The 23,583-nt window shown below is 39.3% G+C and overlaps 1 protein-coding gene across 1 annotated transcript; it reads left to right on the forward strand.

Annotated features, from left to right (window-relative positions):
• The first annotated feature begins 1,100 nt into the window (after window positions 1–1,100).
• LOC122639864 (SNF1-related protein kinase regulatory subunit beta-2) lies at window positions 1,101–21,821 on the forward strand. Its single transcript, XM_043832871.1, has 5 exons — window positions 1,101–1,308; window positions 1,357–1,861; window positions 14,045–14,223; window positions 14,316–14,478; window positions 21,254–21,821. The coding sequence occupies exons 2-5, from the start codon at window positions 1,664–1,666 to the stop codon at window positions 21,596–21,598; spliced, it is 885 nt and encodes a 294-aa protein (XP_043688806.1). The 5' UTR covers window positions 1,101–1,308; window positions 1,357–1,663; the 3' UTR covers window positions 21,599–21,821.
• Window positions 21,822–23,583: the final 1,762 nt, after the last annotated feature.

The following is a 23,583-nucleotide window of genomic DNA, read 5'->3' on the forward strand; positions in this document are numbered from 1 at the left end:
ACTGTGTCAAAATTCAAATTTGAAATTCAAATTTCAAACCTTCAGCAGGCTTTTTCATTTTCAAAATGCATTCGGATGGCCAAAAAACGCATACATTAGCATCGTAGGCGCTATCTCCCGAAGAGTTACTCGAGATCTTTGATTTGATATATGATTCGACCCATCTTACTTAGTACCTCCGACCACTCTGGGTGGACTTTTTCTCGTCCAACTGATTTAAATATTCATCTGGTATTTCGTCCATATCATCATGACATTTACATGGATTTGCATTTTTTTTTTTATTCCTAATGTTTGATTGATGTTTGATCTAGCCAAAATTAAGTATCTATTATGTGCTCCATCCTTTCACAGTCCTAAATGTTCGCGATACGATCTTCCTTTGCAATGCACCTATGGGTGAGACATAGGTGAGATAGGATCACCTATCCGTACGTGTACAATCCATATACAGTTAAGGGATGACATCTATGGACTATAATCTACGAGCCTTGATTTATACTAGGGGTGTCAAAAACAAAACGAATCAGCAAAACCGATCAAAGAAACCCAAATCAAACCAAATTGATTCCTTATTAGACCAATTACCAACCGAAACTAATATAAAAAATCAATACATACTTGAAAACCCGAAAAAAAAAAAAAACTATTTTTTACCCATAATTGTTTATAGGGAGAGGTTTCTCTGAGCAAGCTCTCAAAGGAGTGCACCAATGGGATACAATACAATAGAATCATTAATTGAAGGGTAATAAAATCATTTAATGTTAATGTACCCTACCCTAGTGGCTCAGAGAACCTATTTTATTGTTTATATATACACATGGTAAAACAAAACCAAACCAAAACAAAGCCGATATCAAACCGATAAAGGAAAATCGAATAAACCAAAATTGAATCGAGCAAAAAAAAAAATCGAAACCAACTGAAAACCAAACATTCCCTTATCGGATTACTTCTGTTTGATCCAGTCCGATCCAGTCCAACCCGAAAACCAATTCAACTCAACCAAAACCAAATCGAACTAACACTTTGACACCCCTAAATTTTGTCCCAAACCAGGCATGTCGTAACGTGAGAAAGATAGTATCCGAGAAAACGGGAGAAGAGAATTTCTCGTTTTTTCTCTCCCTCAGCGACCACAGAGAGACATTCTAGATTATAATTTATTCAGCAAATCAACTTCATTAGGGATTAGGTCACCGCAGGATCTTCCAAACTCGTTGGAGAATAAAATCACCTCTTTTTCATAGGTAATGTAAGCCTTCTTAAAAACAAAAGCAAAACAATAGGTTAGATTGGAAAAGGGTAAAAAAGGGGAAAAAAAAAAAATAATTAATGGAAACAAAGGAAAAGAAAAAGGGAAGAAAATCGAGACAAAAAGCTCTTTCCAATTATCAAAGCGAAAACTGTAAAATCAAACTCCTTGCCTTTCAATTATTCCTGGGCTTTCTTGCTTTGGTTCAATGCAATTCATATATTATGGTTGTCTGAAAAACCCATGCGCTTCGTCTAGTTTCGGGTTTTGGTTTATATCACCACTCACGAGAGATGAAAAGTTTTCTAGCGATAGGTTTGTTGGTTGAGTTAGTTTTCCCTGGTTTGTCTGGGTAATAACAAAACAGTGGTTAGATTCTGAGTTGGGTTTCTGTTCTTTGTTCTTATGGGTAACGTTAGTGTTAGAGAAGTTGTTGGCAACCCATCTGGAGTTGGGATTAGTGAAGGTGACCAGTATATGGAGTCTTCACAGGTTGGGTTGCAAGATGGTTACCATGTTCATGGGGGTTCTCCCAAGCTGATGGGGCAGTCTCCTCCTAATAGCCCTATGGCGGCCAGTTCACCTTTGATGTTCACTCCGCAGGTGAGTTCTTATCCCTCTTCCCCCACTCTGCTCTTCTCATGATAGTATGATTTTTGGTATATATGGGCGCACATTTGGTTTGCTGATAATGGGTATTTTAGCTTTTTTATACTCATCACTCTTTATGAATAGTTCTTGATAGAATTGCACTTTTGAGTTTTGAATCTAAGAGCCTACGAGTTATGCCCTTTAATAGTTCTTTCCCCATTTTGTGGGTACGGGTTTGTTCTACTCTGTGTTATCATAGATAGCTTTTGATCCACTACTTGTAAATTTCCTAGTATTGCAGCAGAATTTGGTCTCTAGTTGTCCACTTATCTTCCTCCTTCCCCCTCTGAAGTAGCAACTTTGTAACCTTTATTTGTACACTTGTTAATCTTTTATGGTATTACTACAAGAAGAAAATAGAAAAATTACAGTACAACTTACTTAGCTGCTGTTTGAAAAGCAAAATTCAACAAAGTTTGATATGTGGTTCTTTATTCTCTAATAGGTACCTTTTAATTGTTTGAGTTAGAAGTTAAAATAAGTGTCAGTTCCCTTCTTCAATCCACACACGATCTGAAGACCTATATTTGGGATTAACACTGTGATGTATTGGTGTATTTCTGGTTGTTATTTTTGAAATTTTTTGTGGTGCATGAGGAAGGGTTACCAACTAGAGACACCACTTTTTGTTTAGTCCCTCATGGTTTTTCAGATGGAATATGAAGATGATTATGCTTAGTAATATTTATTCAGCACATAAGCATGAGATGAGTGTGGAGTTTATAGGCGTACAATGATTCCAAAAATTAAAAGTTACTGGTTGAGTGTGAATTTTCTCTCTTGACTGTCTGATCTGTGTGCCACATCAATATTTGCTGGAGGAGATGCATGCCCAATTGTGAATACATGGTTAACAACAACTTATTACTGGATCTCAGTCTGCACGCTTCTCTTTAGACGGTTTGAGAATCCTACAGGCTCTTTTGATGTGATCAAGCTTTCTGTAAACAACCCTTAACTATTTATCAGTGGACACTTAGATGGTAATTTAACTTTTTTAATAATGGTCTAAGATGTCCCAAAACTTCCTTGAGTGATTATGTGGCCACCTCTACAATTTTTTGGTGGTTTTGTAACTGACTACTACGTTATGTGTGCTCAGGTGTGATTGGTGGGCAGATAGTGTCTAGGAGTGAAACTAGAAACTCATTTCACTGTTCAATCTTAAAATATGTGATCCCGCTATAATGGATCTGCCATTTTTGGTATTGGATACTTGGACACATTACACAATCTGTAATTTCAAAAAACAAACAAGTTCATAATTTAATGTATTCTTGGCAAGTTGTAAGAAGAACATGTAATTATGAACTTGCAAATGAAGTATGAACACCACATAATAATTCACCAATCTGCCACTGTTACGTACTTTAATTGGTACATTGTAACAGCCGTCAGTTTCTTTTGGGATCACGTACAAAATGTAATGGATGCGTACCCAATCAAGAAAAGCTCAAAACAAGCTAAAGATTTGGGAGAGTTGACAGATTCCTGCTGATAGGATTTTAAATGTTGTGGAATTGTGAAATAGGATTTGTTTAGATGATCCAAAATTGTTGAGACAAGGCTTAGTTGAGCCGAGTATTTGAAAGATTTGACACATGTTGAAATATTGTGTCCAACATAGGTACTTTGGATAAGATGAATGTTCCAAGTATCACAGCATGAATTATGTTTCTTTTGACTTTTGTAGTAGTTCGATTCATGACATAACCACCCATCATAAGAGTGGATGATATCATATACATGAGGGATGGTATTGCTCTTTCATTTAGTTTATAATTTAGTAAGTGAAAGGTGTTTGATTAGAATAATGTCTGCTGGAGGATAGATGGGGTGATCTGACCTTCACTGCAAGTGTGTCGCTTTTTTTTTTTTTTGTTTGTTTGTGGGGGGGGTGTTGCAAAGGGTTAGCTAGGTGAGGCACCTAGCAAAAGAATCAAGTTGATCAAGGAATCTCATCTTGGCAGTATATTTGGTGGCCCAAAAAGGTATTGTTGGTGACCTCACCTTGTACTCGTGGCTAAATTTCACGCACCTATGTCACCTAGCAAAGTATAGCTCTCATTTTTTCTGATCATCTTTTAATTAAAATCTTAAAGCTTTGACATTTGATATTACAATGGAGAAATCCTAATAGATGGTAGACCATATGGCTGTGGTGTTCCCTGGAACATGATGTTTGGTCGATCTGGTTAACAGACTACCAGGGTTGTCCCATTATCCTTGTAATGGCAGAAATTTGAGAGTTCATGCGGAAAGAAATCTAGGTGAATTTGCTTATTCTCTGAGCATGATTGTCGAACTAATTTTATCAATACTCACCTTGTATTGGATGAAACTCCTTCTCATGAGGGTTGTTTCGGTAAATGAGTTCTAGGTGGTTAGTGATAGATATAAAAGTCAAACAAAAGAGTTTATTATAAACTGACATTTAGATATGTACCAAGGACATACAAAAACTATTCGAGGAATTTTATTGACACATGCACACACGGTTGAAGCCTTGAAGAATACATTAATCAAATAGATTGGAAAGAACTTTCTACTATATCACCACCTATGTTTTGGCTGGCCCTATTTTTTGTATAAACAGGGTACCCTTTGGATTGTTTCTTTCAACAACAACAACAACAACAACAACCGAGCCTTATCCCAACTAAATGGGGTCGGCTACTTCGATCCTTGCGAAGACATATTGACACAAAAAGAAGTAAAATAGGAAGATCACAACGACATCAACAACAACTCAGCCAAGAAACTGAGATTTCCCAGGTTTCGACATGTCATTTGCGGTAAAAAATGGTCGAAAATACCGAAACGGGTCGAAACTAGGCAAAATTGGTCAAAACTTTGTATTTTTCGGTTGAAACTACCGAAATGTGAAAAATATAGTCGAAACCTGATTTGTACCAAGTTTTGTCTCGGTTTCTTGGGAAACCGAGATGCAGTTTCAACCAAGATTTAGAACTATGGGGGCAACACCCAAATCCCCTCTAATATGGTCATCCTTACTTTGTCCTTCCTAGTTTTGTTGCACATCCATCTCAACCATAGTTGTCAAGGTGGCAAGGCGACCCAAGGCGGTGGAGGGGTGTCTAAGCGCTTAGGCGACAAGGTGCCCCGCCTAGGCGATCAAGGCACCCTCAAGTGCTTTTTTTTTATGTCCCCCTTTTCTAACATTATTTAGTGTACTACAATATTTTAGTATGCAACAATATACCTTATATCATAAAAAATCAACATTAAGCCTCCTCAAGTCATCAAAATCAGCATTAAATCTCCTCAAGTCATAAAAAATAAACATTATGCCACATCAAGTCATCAAAAATCAATATTAAGCCACATCAAGTCATAAAAAATCAGCATAGAACTAGAAGACATCAGAGCTGAAGAAGCAAGCTATAGGAAGTTTGAAACAATCAAAACATATATTTGGTTTATACTAGTCTCACACTTGGTTTATACTGTTTTTAGAAAATATAATCTTATTTATAAGTAATTAAATTGCTCTTGATTTAGAGAGATGTTCTTGTTTTCTAAGAAGTTAGACTAGTCAAATGATTTTATTCTTACATGAGACATTTTGTATTAATTAACCAGCTATCCAAGAAATCCAAAATTGCTTAAATCTGATTTATATTGAAAAAGTTATGTTCTGGTCAAACCTTATTTGGTATGCACGAATGCTGTGAAAATCACTCTGAATGAAAATAATTTTTTAGATATAAAAACAAATGAATATTTTACCGCACTTTTGGTTTTTAGCAATGTTTTACCATATTAAGATTTATAGAATTTTTAGATTCGAGAAAAACCCTAGCATTTGAAAGTTGAAAATTTTACCTATCATAAAAAGTTCTGTTTTTGTTCTTGAACTGGGGGGTTGACTTTTTATCCTTTTGGAATTTTATTTTTTAACTATTTTTATTGGATTCAAATAGGGGGTATTTGCTTATTTATGAATAATATCTTAAGTAAATGAAATACCAAATAATATCTTAAATAAATATAAAAACATTTACTTAAATGATATTTGGCATAAATAAGGGCAAATACCGGATCCGATAACAATAAAACCCAGTGCAAGGCGCCTTACAATAAGGCGGCAGTCGCCTAGGCCCCAACAAAACCGCCTGGACGCCTAGGCAGCGCCTTGACAACTATGATCTCAACATCCTCATCTCTGTTGCACTTAGTTTAACTATACGACGCTTCTTAACTGCCCAACATTCCACCCCATACTTCATAGGCAGACATACGACATTCCTATAGAATTTTCCTTTAAGCTTTAGAGGAATACGCCGATCATAGAGCACTCCGAACACCATAATAGTTGGCACGACGTCGCAGCGACCCAAGGCGTTGGAGAGGATCCAAATTCAAGCCGACACCAATTAGGCGACCAAGGTGTCCAAGATGCCTGCCTAGGCGACCAAGGCACCCAAGTCGCCTGGATGCCTAGGCGTCGCCTAGTTGACGCCTTGACAACTATGCCGGATACACCTCTCCACTTCATCCATCTTATTTTAATTCTTTGGGCAACATCATCTTCTATATCGCCTTATTCATTTACGATAGAGCCCAAATATCTAAAATAGTCACTTTGCGGAATCTCCCTTTCGTTAATATTGACCATCTCCTTAACTGTCATTATGTGATTAAAGTTACACACCATATACTCCATCTTTGTTCTATTGAACCTAAGACCTTTTGATTCCAAGGTTGATCTCCATAACTCCAACTTGGCGTTAATCCCTGCTTTTGTTTCATCTACCAGCATAATATCTTTAGCGAAAAGTATGCACCAAAGAACCTCGTCTTGTATGTCTCTGGTTAAATCATCTACGATCAGCACAAATAGGTAAGGGCTTAAGGCTGAACCTTGATGTAGCCAAATAGTAGTTGGGACCTCACTACCTTGTCTTCCCATACTTAGTTCTTACTGTAGTCACCACATCATCATACATAGCTCTAATTATGTCCAGATATTTACATGGTACTCTTCTCTTCTCTTCTCCAGTATATGCTAGATTAGCTCTCTTGGGACTTTGTCGTAGGCTTTTTCTAGGTCAATAAAGACCATATAGAGATCCTGTTTGCCTTCTCTAAACCTTTCCATGAGTCTCCTAAGTATATAGCTTCCATCGTGGATCTTCCTGGCATAAAGCCAAATTGGTTCTCCAATATAGTAGTTTCCTTTCTCCTGTGGGCTTCAATAACCTTCTCCCATACCTTCATTGTATGATTCATAAGTTTTATGCCTCTATAGTTATTGTAGTCCTGAATATCCCCTTTATTTTGTAAATCGGGACCACAATGTTTCTCCTCCATTCAGTTGGCATTTTCTTTGTGCTCAGTATCTTGTTAAACAACTTGATTATCTAGGTCAAACCGTATAACGCTAAGCTCTTCCACACTTCTATTGGGACTCCATCTGGGCTAGGTGTCTTGCCTACTTTCATCTTTCTTAAAGCTTCTTTTACTTTAGACACCCTAATTTTGCGTATACATCTGCGATATGTGGTTTCTAGGTGAGTAATGCTGCCCTCAAGGGAACTATTACTCGAGAAGTCTCCATTTAATAGGCTGTAGAAATACCTTCTCCAGCTCTCCTTAATGTCCTTATCCCTAATTAGTACTCTACCATCTTCAGATTTAATACTTCTAACATGGTTGAGATCTCGGCTCCTCCTTTCCCTTACTTTAGCTATTCTATAGATAGCTTTTCTCCTTTGTGTTAAAATTGTTATAAAGATCCTCATATTTCCTCACCCTCTTTCCCCACAATCTTCTTAGTTTCATTTCTTACGAAATATACCTTTTTAGATCATCTACCTCTTTAGTCCTTTGCCATGTCTTAAAACTAGCTTTCTTAGTCTTAATGGCTGATTGAACCTCTTCATCCTACGACTAGGTCTCTCTAGGGGTATGTTGTTTACCTTTCAATTCCCCTAGTACCTCCTTAGCAACCTTCTTAATACAAACCATCATCTCGTTCCACATCGTATTAGTGTTGCCTTCAAAGTCCCACTTTCCTTGTTTGATCACTTTATCAGTAAATGAATTCACGGAGTCTCCTTTTAAGCTCCACCATCTTATCTTAGGGCAAGTAGGCTTCCCTCTCTTACGGTTTTGCGTACCGAGGCACATATCTAGGCCACCAATCTATGTCGAGTGGTTAGGCTCTCCTCAGGTATAACCTTACAACCTTACAAAACAATCTACCAGACCTTCTTGTTAGGAAGAAATCTATTTGGCTACTATGGTGCCCACTTTTGTAGGTAACTAAATGTTCCTGTCTCTTTTCAAAATCAGTGTTCACAATGGATTGATCATAAGCTACCGCAAATTCCAAAGCAGAGATCCCCTTCTAATTCCTCTTTCCAACTCCATAGCCTCGAAGAACGCCTTCATAGCCTCTTCGATCTCTCCCTACGTGACCATTCAAATCACCCCTATAATGATCTTTTCTTCTCGACTAAAACCTTGTACTAATCCATCCATTTGTTCCCCAAAAAGTAACTTACTACTTTCCTCTAATCCCACTTGGGGTGCGTAAGCACTAATTATATTAGCAACCTCTTTCTCCAATATAAACTTGATGGCTATAATCCTATCCCCAAGTCTTTTAACATCCACCACGTCATTCTTAAGTTCTTTATCCACTAATATGCCCACTCCACCTCTATTACTTTGATCTCATGTATACCACAGTTTATAGTCGTCCAACACCTTAGCTTTCTTACCCTTCCATCTAGTCTCTTGAATACAAGCAATATTGATCCTTCTGCTCCTCATAACATCTATCAACTCTAGACTCTTACCCGTTAAGGAACCAATGTTCCAAGATGCCATTGTAATTCTACGCTTTTGGACTAGATTCTTTACTTGCACTTATCCATATTACGAGAGTCCTTGCCTACTTGTCACTGCTTCTGGGCGTTGATGAGGCACGTTGCTTATAGGGAATGTCCTGGAAGAAGGTTGATAGGCCATGATACTATAATACTAAGTACTCATGAAAAAGGATCCATGCAAAAATGATTGGCTGAATATACTATTTTGGTGCCGACTGCCTAATTGATGCACCAAGGAAAAATATATATATAAAATATATATTATATATATATATGTTAGAATATGTAGTCCAGAATACCGTGGGGGTATTCTGGTCTTTTTGGAGTAGTTTTATTCTTCTTATATTATTAAGTTTATGTCGGCTATGTGGGTTTTAGTCCCACATCGCCTAGTTTAGTCTCTTTGTAATTTCCCCTCTATTATAAATAGAGGGGCTTACCTATTAATGATGATATAACATTCTAAGCTATTATTTTGTCTCCTCCTCTCTTTCTAACCCACGATTCTGCCAACATGGTATCAGAGCAGGTCTGATCTAGGTTAGAAAAAGAGAATAAAAAACCTTCTCTTCAATCACCTTCTCCCACCTTTCTCTCTCTCGGCTTCTCCTTCTTCCCATCCTTATAAGGGGGGCAGCACTAATGAGGTAATCAAAGCATCCAATGATTTAGTTGCTGCCCTCCTCCCATACTACCTTTTTTTATTAAAAATTCTGTTCAAAATCTGCTGGAACCATACCTACGATATTGGAGCTTTCTAGAATTTTTCGGAGATCTAATTTCTATCACTAAAGATGGCTGATCCTCCATTGTTGGAGACTCCTATGCACCCTTTTCCAGCCCCTTTCTATCCTATTCCATTGTCCTCCTTCCGTTTTTCCTTTTTCTCCATCATTCATTAACCTTTCCAGCCCCTACCCTAATCGATTTCAACTTGTCAGGGTTTTTCAAAACCCTCCAATCGATTTTAGGGTTTTCTTTTTCAGATGCAACTGATTTTTTGGGGGTGATTCCCTACTACTACAAGCCCTACTCGACTTAAGTTTGGACCCTTTCTGATGGCTAGATTTGTTTCTACAACAAAAATTCCTTGACTTGCTAATTTGGTTACTTGCCAAAAACCCTGACTTTCAGGTTTCAGTTTTTGCTAATTTTTGGCGGGCTGATTACTCCCACTTCAAGGACCAATCGACCTTAATATTGCACCCATCCAAGTTTTTTGAAGACCCCTACCCCAATCGATCTCTTCTTTTCAGGGTTTTCCAAAACCTTGATAAAAATCGATTTGGGCTAGGGATGTTTGCTGCTGTTCGAGTGCTTTGGAGGTGGTTCTAACATTAAAAGAGAACTCTCCTTCATCAGTTCAAGGCTTAAAGAAGGTCCTTTATGTTGGTGTAGTGTTGTAATGCTGCCCTGCTCTACTTCTGCGATTTTTTGGAGTCTCTTCCCTTTAAAGATCAAGTCTCACTCTTACTGGAGATTGATTGTTCACCTTGGAGGTTCCATTCTAGCAGCCTTGGTCAGCATCTATTACATGTCTACATCAGCAATTACAACCCCTTTTCCCTAAATCGATCTCAATTTCAGGGTTTTCTAAAACCCTGACAACAATCGCTTTTAGGGTTAGGGTTTTCCTATCAAGCTCATATTTTGAGGAGAGTCTTATACATATCAGAGGAGTATTCAACCCAAATTTCAGCATCATAGTTTTTTTGAAAAAAAAATCAGGTTCACACTTATGGCTCGATTTCTTCAATTATCAACCTATTTTTTATTGGTTCCTATGTGACTGGCTACTTCAATTACCTATGGATATGTCGGATTATTTATCTTAAACTTGTTGCTATTGAGCTTCACTACATACCTTGCTGGTTCTATTGATTAGCTTCTGTAAGCATGACTGGTTGACATGTTACTGCTACCTTTATGTGGACTACTGCTGTCCTATTATTGAGACTGAGTGTCCTACTATTGGAGATCGAATTTCTTTCATTATCGAAGACTCGAATCTACTACCCTAGAGATCAGCTTATTTGGGATTACAACAGTGTGTTCCAAGGTTATTGGCTACAACTACGAACCTATTCAGTTATGTGAAGCTTTTCTGGTTCATATCCGGCTTACTTTGGAGTTTGATCCTAGCATTGTTCACTAATTCAGATCTGATCCAAGTTTTTTGTTGAAGCTTCTTACATCAATTGCTGTCCAGATATCTTCGTCAGTCCTATTTCGCATGTGGGAGTTTATACATTGGAGTTTTTGCACACTTGTCATTTTCTTTGTTTGAAGATTAATCAAGCCTTGAAGATTGAAGCTTTTCCTTACTTCAAATCAGATTTGTATACTTATCAGATTTGAATATTGGAGTTAGGAGTTTCTCTCCTGCAGGAGTTTCCATCAAAAGTGTTTGTTTGATCGTTTGAAGATGGTTGAAAATTTATATGTTGCATTGTTTTACTCCGTAATTCATTATCTCACTGCTCTTTTCACTTCACCACCTCCCAAAACATACCTTTGGCATATACCCATATCCACTTTGGACGATAATGGTATTCTCTAATTTGCCATTTCTTCCTTTTCCATTACACTTAGCACCTCTTGGAAAATTCTGGAATATTATGTTTTTGCCTTATCTCTTACATCATCTCTGTTATATCCACGTGTACTACACGTGAGGGGGGGATTATGTACAGTACACCTGTAGACATTGTAGAAGCAGAACTTGCAGGAACACTTGGTGCAAAACATAGAAGATCAGAGTTTCCACCAGTGTCATTGCCATCTAATTTGTTATTGGGTTGAGTTTGCCGTAAGGGGGAGATTGAAGTATTAAAGTATTGAAGATGTTTGGTTATTGCCTGCCTATATGAGGTTCTACTGTTGGGTACAGTTGGGTTGATTTTTTCCGCTGCTTGATCTTTTCTACTGCTTGATTCATCTACTCGCTATCCTAGTTACTTATCTTCAAGATTATCATTCAGAGATTCGTCACTGGACAGTACTAGAAGATTGGTGAAAGTTGCCTTTTTGGAAGACATTCCAATCCCTGTTTGCTGATCAAGTCTGCCCAAGTTTTGAAGATTTATTTTTTCAAGTTCTTGAAAGTTTATTTGGGAGCTGCATTCATATGTCAAGCTGGATTCTGCTGCAACTTAGTTATTTCTCATTTTATTCAAGTTGGGCAATAGTACCTTGTATGCGCCAACTTGAGGGGGAGTGTTAGCATTATTAGGAGTTCTTTTTTTCTTTAGTTCAAGCTAGATCTTCTTTCTTTACTTATTTGTATAATCCAACTTGAGGGGGAGTGTTAGAATATGTACTCCGACGGTATTCTGGTCTTTTTGGAGTAGTTTTATTCTTCTTATATTATTAAGTTTATGTCGGCTATGTGGTTTTTAGTCCCACATCACTTAGTTTAGTCTCTTTGTAATTTCCCCTCTATTATAAATAGAGGGGCTTACCTATCAATGATGATATAACATTCTAAGCTATTATTTTGTCTCCTTCTCTCTTTCTAACCCACGATTCTGCCAACAATATATAATAGGATGCATTAAATAGATAATCTCAACACTAGAAAAAGGGCACATAACTTGGTGCAAAGTCTCCAAGAAATCAGGAATAGATGTCTCACAACTCATGCCAACATATAAAGAATAGTGTAACCTCAAGCAAGTTCAAACATGTGTACTTTGAGACCAATGCTACAACTTGCCCAAACTAACAAAGCAAAGTAGAGATAATACAATACAAAAGGGAAAATATCTTAAGGCTTCTCACATATAAATTAATAAGCAGTTAAACATCAACAGTAGTTTATAAAAGTGTAAAGCACACACCAGTAACAACTACCAACAGAAAACCAGTAGCACAAGCAAGGAGGAAGGAAAGGTAGGAAACAGCCTACAGAAACCAGTAACATGTAACAACTTACCAGGGTTCCTACCAAACTGAGTCGAGGGAGATTTTACCGGAGAGGCAAGGTGGAGCCGGCCAATTTGCCTGTATAATCTTAACGTTGAGGTGTACCAGAATGACCGCAACTATTACTTCGGACTGTAGAGACTCGCTGGCCATTGGGGGTAGGGATAGGGAGGGGGAGTGGTGGCTGGGAGCGTGATCGTTGGGGCTGGGAGGAGGGAGCGTAGAAGAGTTGGGGTGGGAGAAGAACAGGGGTGGGTAGGGGTAGGGGATCAATTAACCGTAACCGTACTGATGATACAGGTTAAAAATCAGTGGTGATGGGGGAAGGGTGCTAGAAAGTCGGAGATGGTGGGACAGTGCTAGGGGGAGAGTTTGAGGGCTGGGGCGAGAGAATTTGAGAGTTTGATAGGGAGGATGGGGCACAATGCTGGGTATTGTTTTGTTTTTGTTTTTTCTTGTTAAAGAGGGGGCGCTGCACTTGCGGTACTGGGCGAGGGAGTCGGGGGATGAAGGTCACAGCACTGGGGAGAGAATCGGTTGTTTGAGAAGAGGGGGTCAGCGTTGGGTTGCTGCAACTTCTTCTGTGTTACCACTGCAGCATCAATGATGTTCGCCTCAACTCTGGCAGGCCCTAGTTGCGATGAAGAGGGCACTAGTCAGGTTCAAGTTGCGGAATTTGGGTTCCAGATGAGGTTGGGGTTGGGGCTTGATAGTCGGGGATGGAGATAGTGATGGGGATGGGGAGAGCGCAGAGACTACGGGGATGGGGATGGGGATTGGGATAGTATGCCGGGGAGATCGGGGATAGCCGGATAGGTAGAGAGAGCTGAGAGAGCCATTAGTGCTGGGGAGATCGGTATGAGGGGAGAGAGCTGAGAGAGCAGAGACTCTGGTAGGCCCTATTTGTGTTTGCATATGTGCACAGGTGTTTAATGTAGGCCGCATGTCCAATTTCTTGTCCATGTCAGCTGTTTGGCCGTTGTGGCTCACCATGTTTGGACTTTCCCCCTCGTAAGTAACCATCAAAGTTCTAATAATTTCTGAGAAAGATAGTATTAATAAGTTTATCTATATCCAGAAAGAGGTTTTTTCTTTGAGACAAGACTAGGTGCTTTCGAAATGAAATTTTCCGCATAATCAGAGTGAGATGACCGATGACCGGTCCTTTTCAGTTGCCAACTTAGCTACTTTGGCACTGTCTCAGGTTTGAAATGTGGCACTCATCACTGTCTTTAGGTTGTGTTATAATAATTATAATAATCTCAGTTCATCCCTTTGTGTCTATACTGATGCATATCCTGAGAGAAAGTACTCAAAACCCCTTGTTCATTCTTCCTTTATTTATTTCCAGGTTCCGGTTTCTCCATTACAGAGACCTGACGAGATGCAGATCCCAAGTTATGCATGGATGCAAAATACTGCCGAGTATGAGGACATGTTTTGTGAGAGAAGGATACCGACCATGATCACATGGGGCTATGGTGGCAAAGAAGTAGCTGTTGAAGGATCATGGGATAACTGGAAGACAAGGTACCATGGATATATTGTGTCTTTTTGTCATTTTCATATTTGAAATCATGCTTAACCACATCTAATATGAAGAGCTTGTCCCTTTCTCTCAGAAAGCCCTTGCAAAGGTCAGGCAAGGAGTTCACTATTGTAAAAGTGCTCCCGTCGGGTGTGTATCAGTACAGGTTTATTGTTGATGGACAGTGGAGGTATGCCCCTGACATGCCATGGGCCCATGATGATATGGGGAATGCTTACAACATTTTGGACGTGCAGGTAAATATCTTCCGCCTTCCTTTGATATATCCCCACTTTCTGTCCTTTTCACAATTCACTATCTGATTCTTGTTTGGCAGATGAGTTGGTCTAATGTGACAAGTTTGATAATGGACTAGTCTATGATGCCTGGGTTATTGTTATGTAGTCAGTTTTGTTGGTGTTAGCTTGTTGAGCATGGATGCATATGTTAACAATTACCTGATATGCACACATTTGCTTGGTTTATTAAACATATTAAATTGTAAATATTTAAAGTAGTTTTTTCTTATACAAAGATGTAGTTTTCTTCTATACAATGATATTGGATGCTCTTTTTACCCATGTGGCACAATCATTGGGGAAGGGATTCTGACTCATGAGATGAGTACTGAGCCATCAAGTCACATGGACCCACCCATGGCTGTCACATGGCCAGTGGTGAACATTATGGAGTTAAGTGACTAGAAGGGGTGCCAGTGTGTACCTTGTTACCCGATTACCTGATGGCCCTGGCCCTGATTAGTAAGGTATGAGTCTGAATATTGGTCTATGGTCAATAAATGGCTCAGATCTCTATATTTGTTTCAAACATTCATTCAAGCTGGGTCCAATTTGGGTAACCCCAGGGGTTACCCTTTGAGCATCTGCTACCCTTTTATAATTTTTTTTATGGTGAATAAAAAATTCATTACCAAAAGAAGAGAAATACAGGGACTCTCCAAGAAAGTGGGGTGAAGAACAAGCAATACAACTTACAAGGCCTTATTTTACCGCCATGGGGGTGGTGGTGACATGGGCCTGCAAAAGGGAGCGGGAAAGACCTCAAGAATCAATAATCAGCCTATTTCTAGGGGTGTCAGCACACCAGAAGGGAGTGGCAGCAAGCTTGGATCTAACATCAAAGAGAATGGAATCTCAAATCTGCTGGAAGGATCTGGACTTCGAGGTCCATCTTCTGAGGTTAAGCTCCAACAAAATGTGATAGATGGCGGCTCCGAAAGAAAGCTTTTCCACTGTGCCACAATATGTCCACCCATATTCATTCTCTCAAAGGGAAAAATTCTTCTTCTTCAAGGCTAACATTTAGCCAGAAGGCCTTTCAAACCGAGGAAGAAACGGAGCAGTCGAAAAAGAGGTGATCCATATCTTTTGAGGCATTCCAACAAAGTCAGCATAGGGGAGGGACTAAAATCTCTCTGTGAAGAAGGAAAGACTGCATTGGGAGGTAGCAACAAAATCCCTCCAAATGGTGAAGCTGTGGCGAGGGATACGTCTCTTGAACCCCACCAGATTGCGCCTGACTTTTACAGAGCCACGAGCCCTAATGAGATCCCAAGCTGTCTTGGCACTGAAAAGACTCGTCAAGGATGCAAACCAAATGATAATGTCACCAGTACCACAGGGCCTTCTGGGAATGCTCGGCAGAACATTCCAGATGGCAGTCAAGGAGAAGAAGGGGTGGGAGGCCAACCATCCAGCCGAATGATATCTGAAATCATGTCCATCCTACCATATCCGAAGCTATAAATAACTTTGTTGCCAACCGAGTGAAGAACTCTCTGGTGGTGACAATAGTCTAGCCAGAATCTAGTGGATGAACCATCATCATACATGGATTTAGTAATCCCATAAACAAGAGGTTTGAGCTTCAGGATCTTCTCCAGACCCAGGAGGCATCGGATGTAGTAGGAGCAGTCCAAATGGATTTGTTGCGAAGGAGACGAGAATAGACCCAATCAACCCAAATACTCCTTGGCTTAGCAGATAGCTTCCAAATCAGTTTGAGGATACCCGCATAATTGACATCTTTAGTTCTTCTCAAACCCAGACCCATTCTTCTTTTTGGGAGGTAGATGGAGGCCCAACTGATAGGGTGGAGGAATCTGGTGGACTCACAGCCCTTTCAAAGAAAGGCACACATGAGAAATTCCAACTTCGAAATGATGGACTGTGGCAGCCGAAAGATGCCGGACTGGTAGATGTAGGAGGACTGAAGAACAGATTTGATCAACTCTAGACTGTCGCGTAAGAAAGAAGCTTGCCCTTCCACAACTGGAGTCTCTTGCACAAGAGATCCAGCATAGGGGAGCAGTGGTGAGCTGTTAACCTGGTGGGGATCAAAGTCAAACCCAAATACTTGACCGGAAAACGGTCCAAAGAGAACCCAGATCACTCAATTAGGCGGGACTTGTCAGCCTTCGAGACCCCAGCTAGGAACAAGAGAAATTTGGAAAGGTTAATACGGAAGCTGGACATACTTTCAAAGTGGCACAAACAGGACATGATGGTCGACATAGAAGGGAAATCAGCTTTGGAGAAGATTATGATGTCGTCAGCAAAGGCCAGATAAGAGATCTTGAGGGCCTTGTATTTCGACATGGGGGAGATGACTAGTTGCTGGTCCATACAAAGATTGAATGCTTCTAGAAAGCACTTCAAGGGCTAAGGTGAATTTGGAGGGGGAAAGGGGACAGCCCTGACGAATGCCAATAGAGTAGGCAAAAAATTCAGCAGGGTTACCTTATTTATCAATTTATTATTAAAAGCATACTATTATTTTAAGCAATTATTAGTGAAGTGTATAACTAAATTATTAATTGAAGTGTCATAATTTTACAATGTAATTCTTAGAAGGTACTTTTCTAAGCAATAACCTTCAGATCCATTAACTTGCATGTTTCAAAACCCATTTAAACCACCCAAAAGCCTAGCAGCCCACTGAGAGCTTAGGCACATTTTGACCTATGAATGGAGGTCTTGTCTTAAAGCTTTTTAATTCCAAACAATTCCTCCATGCTTTTAACTTGGGATTTACCACTTTGCTCCTGTCCAATACTATATCATCTGCAAACAGAATACACCACAGGACTTCATCCTCTATATCGCTAGTCGCACACCGTAATTAGGTAGTGGTAAGGGCTCAATGTTGATCAAAGCTTGGTTTTGAGTTGCATCGGGTTGCCTGCTGCTTCAATATAAGCCTAAACCTGAAGGTTGCATTTTCTCGATCTAAGCGGAACTCAAAGGCTGGCCAGCCAAACCTTGCAAAAGCTTATGTAAGGTCATCTTAGATTTGGTTAGAAAATATGACTTCCACCGATTAAAATAATTCCCCGTTAAGCTCCAATAGTTGAGGTCTCCGTTGCCCATATTTATTTTTCGTTCCCCCTCTCACCGTTGTCATCTGGTTTGTTGACTCCTTGCCATGTATAAACTGTAGTTTTCAAGAACTTTTTAGTATGCTGGACATAAAGCTGAAAAGCATTCAGTTCCTCCATATGGAAAGTGCTAGATTGTTGGAAGAGAGGCATATAGAAGTTAGTCGTGCCTTATTTTGGCATTTGGTTTGCTGTAATGGGGATTGTGGAGCCTATTTTAACGGCTGGTTATGCAAGTTTGGCAATTTAATCAACCAGTTGGAAAACACCTAGTCCTGTTCATTAATTAATTTCAGTAATAAAGACTGGAAAATGGTAGCGAATTAGTCGACTAAGAGGTGGAAAGTATTTGAGCTGAAGTTATGATTTGGCAGAGGTTTTTGGGTTGGATATGGCAAGTGTTTTTTGGTGGGAATTTAGGGTTTGATTGATGAAGAAAATTTGAGCATGGTGACTATCAATTTATCCTTGTTATGATAGCAGGGAATCTGCAGAAATTTGCCAAAAAGTATACAAGGAAAGCAGAAGAAAATCTGTGGAACCTGAGTATGATATTGACTCAGTTTGGATCTTGGGAATCCAAATTGCAAGAAATCGATCCTCCTGGGGATTGCATGCCTATATTTTGCTTCCAATCTGATGATTATTGTAGTTGAAACCTCCACATTGGTTTTTGGAGAGGGATGGCAATGGGGTAGGTTAATCAGATATTCTGCTCCTGTTTGGATATGTGTGGGTTGCATTTGGGTTCAGAGTTAGTAATCCGTGGCAGGCTTAGGGCAGGGTCAGGATCTGTAGAGTCCAACTAGCAAGTACTTGTATATTTGTACTATATTAGCCCAAATTTTCTCTCTTTTTGTACCGAGTTATCACTCCTCTCTCTTGGATGAGTACCAGTTTATTCATGGATAAAAAACACGATAGAGATACAGCCCCATAAGAAGTATGGTGGCTACAGACACCCATCATATATTCTAAACATTCCATCTATTCCAAATGGACCTTGATTGCGCAAAAAACATCTGTCGAAGTTTAATTTAACTTTCCAGCAGAGTCTGACATAATGGGACTGCATCCTTGTCAGTACTCTAGAATAATCTAAGAACTCCAATCCCTGTAAGTCAAAACCTCCTTGTCTCTTGATATTCTAAATGGTTAAGAGTGTTAAGATGTATGGGAACTTTAAGTTAGTTGAAGGCTTAATTAATATTTTAAGACTAGAGAGTTGGGATGTGGACCAATTTTATATTAACATTGGAGGCAGGTGGAGTGGGGTGGAGCCACAACGGGTTTTGTATTCTACATTGTAGGCAGTTGTGGCTGTGTACGTGTTCTTTTTTCTTTTTGTTGTTATTGTTGATGTTTTGTGTGGGGAGGGAACCTGTGACAGGTTGGACCGCATCTGGGTTTTCGTGAATTATGATAGGGTCTGATTGGGATTTGTGAAACTTGCCTTGAATCCGCCCTGTTGCAATCCACCATGGTTGGAATGTAAACTGTCTGCTAAGTTTAATCGCATTGTGATCTATTAAGCAGTTTGCATAAAATACCTGGACTTTGGATTCTCAAGATTCAAACTGAGCCTTACCTCGCCATCCTTGGTTCTACAAGGCTCTATGAGTTAATGATTAATCACCATAAAGCATGTACAGAATTTTCAGTTTCTTCTTCTTTTCCATGCACAGAATTTCCAGCCTTCCCCCCCCCCCCCCCCCCCATCATATCTGTGTTACATTAGACCTTTGTCATGAAGAGGTCACACAGAGTTCTGATTTCCCCAAAGACCACTCTGTGAAATAAGGACTTCCACTGGCTTTTGATGGCTGAAATACTAACCCCTTTGAACATGGTAGAATTATTAGTCTTCTCATAATTTTACTTGTTCTGTTCAATGCCACATGAATAGAGCAGCATAATTGTTGAAGGTCCTATCCTTCTTGCCTTCCAATTGGCATCCCCGGTTATTGACAGCCATAATCTTTAATCCCTTTTCTGTTAACTTTTGGAGCAGATCGCATCTTAAAAGGTGAAAAGAGATCCCCTGGTTGAGGCCAACATTCTTTCCATATTTCCTCTGCAAAAGGGCAAGAACACAAGATATGTGTAACACTGGAACTGTTTCATTAACCTTAAGACAGAACAGGAAAAATAGAAGGCAGCATGCCCCTGGAAATGAGACGTTTTATGGTTCATGCTGGGCCCACATGAAAATAACTTGACTTTAGTTGGGTATCCTTTTTGCCCTTTTCGGTTGGAGGGGAAAGTCGGAGTATGAACTGTATTATTCTTTACAGCATTGAACTGTTTCAAGTAGTTTCAACAAATTTTATACTGCCTTAACTTCCCTGTAAAGATTTAGCACTACCCTAGTACCCTGCCAAGAAGTTAAATCAGCCACCCTTGCCTCCTTGTTGGAAGCCAATTTTGTACATTATTGAAAAACTGGCATTAAGAGCCTCCTTTTCACACCTGTCCTCTGGCCATCTCCCACCTTAACTTTGTGACTCCAGTAGCCTGTAGGAAGGACTTTCTTTGATTCTTGATGCCATGCCATTAGTCAAACCGTAGGAACTTCTTATTGGAATGGTTTCAATTTTATTGACAGTCTGTAAAGTTGCCTCAGTTACTATCTCCTATTCTCCTGGATCTCCGTAGCCACTGAGAGAAAGAAGGGCTTTGTATATTTCTGCATTCCTACATTAATCTATACCCCTATCCTCCTTGGCTACAAAGTGATAAGTACCACCTTCTAGCCCATTAGAAGCCTTCTTTGGATCTGCTGAGTCTTGTTTGCAACCAACCCTTGGACTATGAATAAGGGAATAAAATACGTCAGGATGTTCAGAAAGAACGACTCGAGTGATCCTTTTGATAGGTAATTGATCTTCTAACTTGTGCATTTCCTTTAAGGCTTCTGACTGACAGATTCCTGAACTGTTATATGCTTGTGAGAGGAACCTGAGAGCAGGCCTGAGTGAACAGGAGGAAGCATCTCCTCATTACAATTAAAGCTGGAACCCAACTCCAAATTAAACACATCAACCATGATTAGATGGCTTTTGGAGTAATTCACTTAAACCTGGATATAGCCTCAAAACTCCTATGAATATATTCTCAGTTGTTGACAGAGAGCTCCAGAAAGGATTTGAATATGATAAACAAATTGGACATGAAAAACCAGGTAATCTATATTCAGAACCACAAACCATTGTCTTCTTTCGTTCAATTGTCTTCACAGCCTTACAGGCATCTAGTGGAGCACTTACAGTGATGTTATAAAAAGAAATGGTTTACAGAGAATCTCATTGTCTTGACCTCTTAAGGCTTAATGTTACCTTCTGAGTCCCTGACCTTCAGAGCTGAGAAAGCTAGGTGAAGAGTAAGAAATCGTCATTTATTCTTGCCATATCTTCCCAAGATGCATTCTTGAAATTTTTAGAAGAAATTCCCAGTTATTGTCATTGTTAACACCTTGAATGCTGCTTTTAAAAAACCTTGCAGTTTTGAATTATTTTATCCAGTACACCCCCCCCAAAAAAAAAAAATTCTTTTGTCAGATTTTGCATAAAATGACAAAATATTGCAAGTTTGGCTGTTAGATAATTTGATTAATGACTTATTGCTGTGTATTGCAGGATTATGTTCCTGAAAACCTGCATAGCATTGCTGGCTTTGAACCTCCACAGTCCCCAGATTCAAGCTATGACAACAACTTGCCCCTTGTTCTGGAGGATTGTGTGAAGGAGCCACCATTAGTTCCTGCACATCTACAAACGACGTCACTGAATGTTTCCTCATCCAACATGGATAGCCCTCCCTTTTCAAGACCCCAACATGTGGTGCTTAACCATCTGTTCATGCAGAAAGGGAATGGTGGCCAGTCTGTGGTTGCACTTGGTTCAACACACAGATTTCTGTCAAAGTATGTGACAGTGGTTGTCTATAAGTCCCTAAAGAGGTACCCTGATAATGGCCATTGAACTATTTTTCTTTAGTGTAAAAAGTAATTATGAGTAGTAAGACATTTCCTAGTGGCAAGATAGACAGAAAAAATAACCAACACAGCAAAAAAGAGGGAACTTATTGCCTATCTGCTTCTTTTTTGCTACATCTTGGTGACTTCTTGATTGAATTTTTGTAATATTTTTTCACTTGCTTTAGATATATATTTAAAGAACCGGAAAAATCTACTGAATTTTAAGGTTGAGGGAGGGTGTGATGCTTATTAATTGAAACTGGTGGAATGTGCATGAATTTGTTTAGTTTTCTTTCTGAAAGCCCATTGGAAATGATTCTGGATGGTAGGCAGATTGGATGATCAGAAGCTATTGTCATCTTGAATGAATGATTGATTGTCAAGATCCTCCTCTGTATTTACTTGATATTGGAATAGGATGGAATGTTAAGGTCCTGAAGTCTCTCTCTCTCTCTCTCTCTCTCTCTCCCGCCCTCTCTTACATACACACACACACACACACACACACACACATGTGAATTGGAATCTTGGGAAACAGTAGGTTTTTTTAAATCTACTAAAGCTCAAGGAGTGGAAGTCCAAGCTGATCCCAACCTACACAATTGAGCTTCCCAAGCAGCATTTTTTCTCAGATTGTGCTAAAATTATACATGAATGCTACAGAATATGGCAAGAGGTTTCCTAGTCGGCAACCCACAGCAACTATTGGGGGATAGTTGCACCTCCTTGTTCTTTGGATATCTAATTCCATTTGAAATGGAAATTTGATCAAATATGCAATATGGATTATGGGTGGCTGCATTCGAAGGTAAAGGCTAAACCAAAGTACGTAGTGGGCCTTCCTACTGCTCTAACCAATTGGCTCTCACCCGCTATTTGCAGCAACCCTCACGGTCACCGACAATGCTGAAACTCCAACAGTGATTTTTGTTGCGACAACCCAATTCACAATTACTTTCCACATTGATTGAGGTGAAGTATTGTTGTCACAAATGTCTGTTATTTTCCAAATGTCTTAAGACATGTATTTTGCCACGTGGATAAATGATATGTCAATTCTGAGAGTTGAATGGAAAGGATATGCTCTAGATTAGCCACATGTCAAATTGACATGCATACATTGTGCCCTCTCACAATGAATTATTATGAGAAACAATGATTTGAAAAGACAAAAAGGATGTAGAGTACCCTGTTTGCTTGCTGAGAGAACCCATCTCCTTTCAATAAAATATTCCTTTTTGTATTGGCACATATCCCACGTATGTCCATCTCATGTGTAAGGGTGTCAACTGGTATGGTATCTAGTATCTCTGGTACGGTATATTATACATTTACCTTATATCATACCTAACAAAATACCAATCGGTACAGGTATCTCATATTGATATCATAGCATATCTATTCGGTTCAGGTCGGCATAGGTATTCAATATGGTATCGGTATGGTATGATTCATTTTTACCGTTTTGTCCATACCAATACCGTACCGAATATCGACTAGATATAAATATCTCATATCAATACCATACCAAATTTATTAGACATAGTACGATATTGTATAAGCGGTACAATACAGGATATACGGTATGAGTTGACACCCTTTAATGACCATGTGGCCATGTGGGACTAGACACTTCAGATTAAAAAATATGTATATATATACAAATGAATGGTTCATATTTATCTTGTGACTCTTGGAAACATCGCCTTCCATGGTTACATGATTGCTATGTTGGTCAAAACTTTACCAACTCTCGGATTCACTCTTATTTAGCAAGTCTGATAGTGTGACATTTTCTTGGGAAAGCGACTCCTAATCTGTTGTAACAAATCTTATTGCTTAGGAAATTTCCCCAATCCCTCCCACTTTCTGAAGGGACCCATTCTAGGAAGTTGTAAGATGGCCTTGGCTCATCTGATATTCGCAATTAACTCGGGTATGCTTTGTTGGAAAGAGAAGAAAAGCAAAAAATTCATTTCATTTCTTGCT

Source organism: Telopea speciosissima, chromosome 9 (genome assembly GCF_018873765.1).
Source record: "Telopea speciosissima isolate NSW1024214 ecotype Mountain lineage chromosome 9, Tspe_v1, whole genome shotgun sequence".
Classification (NCBI taxonomy): domain Eukaryota; kingdom Viridiplantae; phylum Streptophyta; class Magnoliopsida; order Proteales; family Proteaceae; genus Telopea; species Telopea speciosissima.

What these genes read in the sequence shown, in the direction of transcription:
- LOC122639864 (XM_043832871.1), top strand. Translation starts at nt 1,664, where the DNA reads ATGGGTAACGTTAGTGTTAGAGAAGTTGTTGGCAACCCATCTGGAGTT. An exon ending in TGGGATAACTGGAAGACAAG is followed by an intron (nt 14,224 to 14,315) that starts GTACCATGGATA and finishes CCTTTCTCTCAG; the next exon opens with AAAGCCCTTGCAAAGGTCAG. An exon ending in ACAACATTTTGGACGTGCAG is followed by an intron (nt 14,479 to 21,253) that starts GTAAATATCTTC and finishes TGTGTATTGCAG; the next exon opens with GATTATGTTCCTGAAAACCT.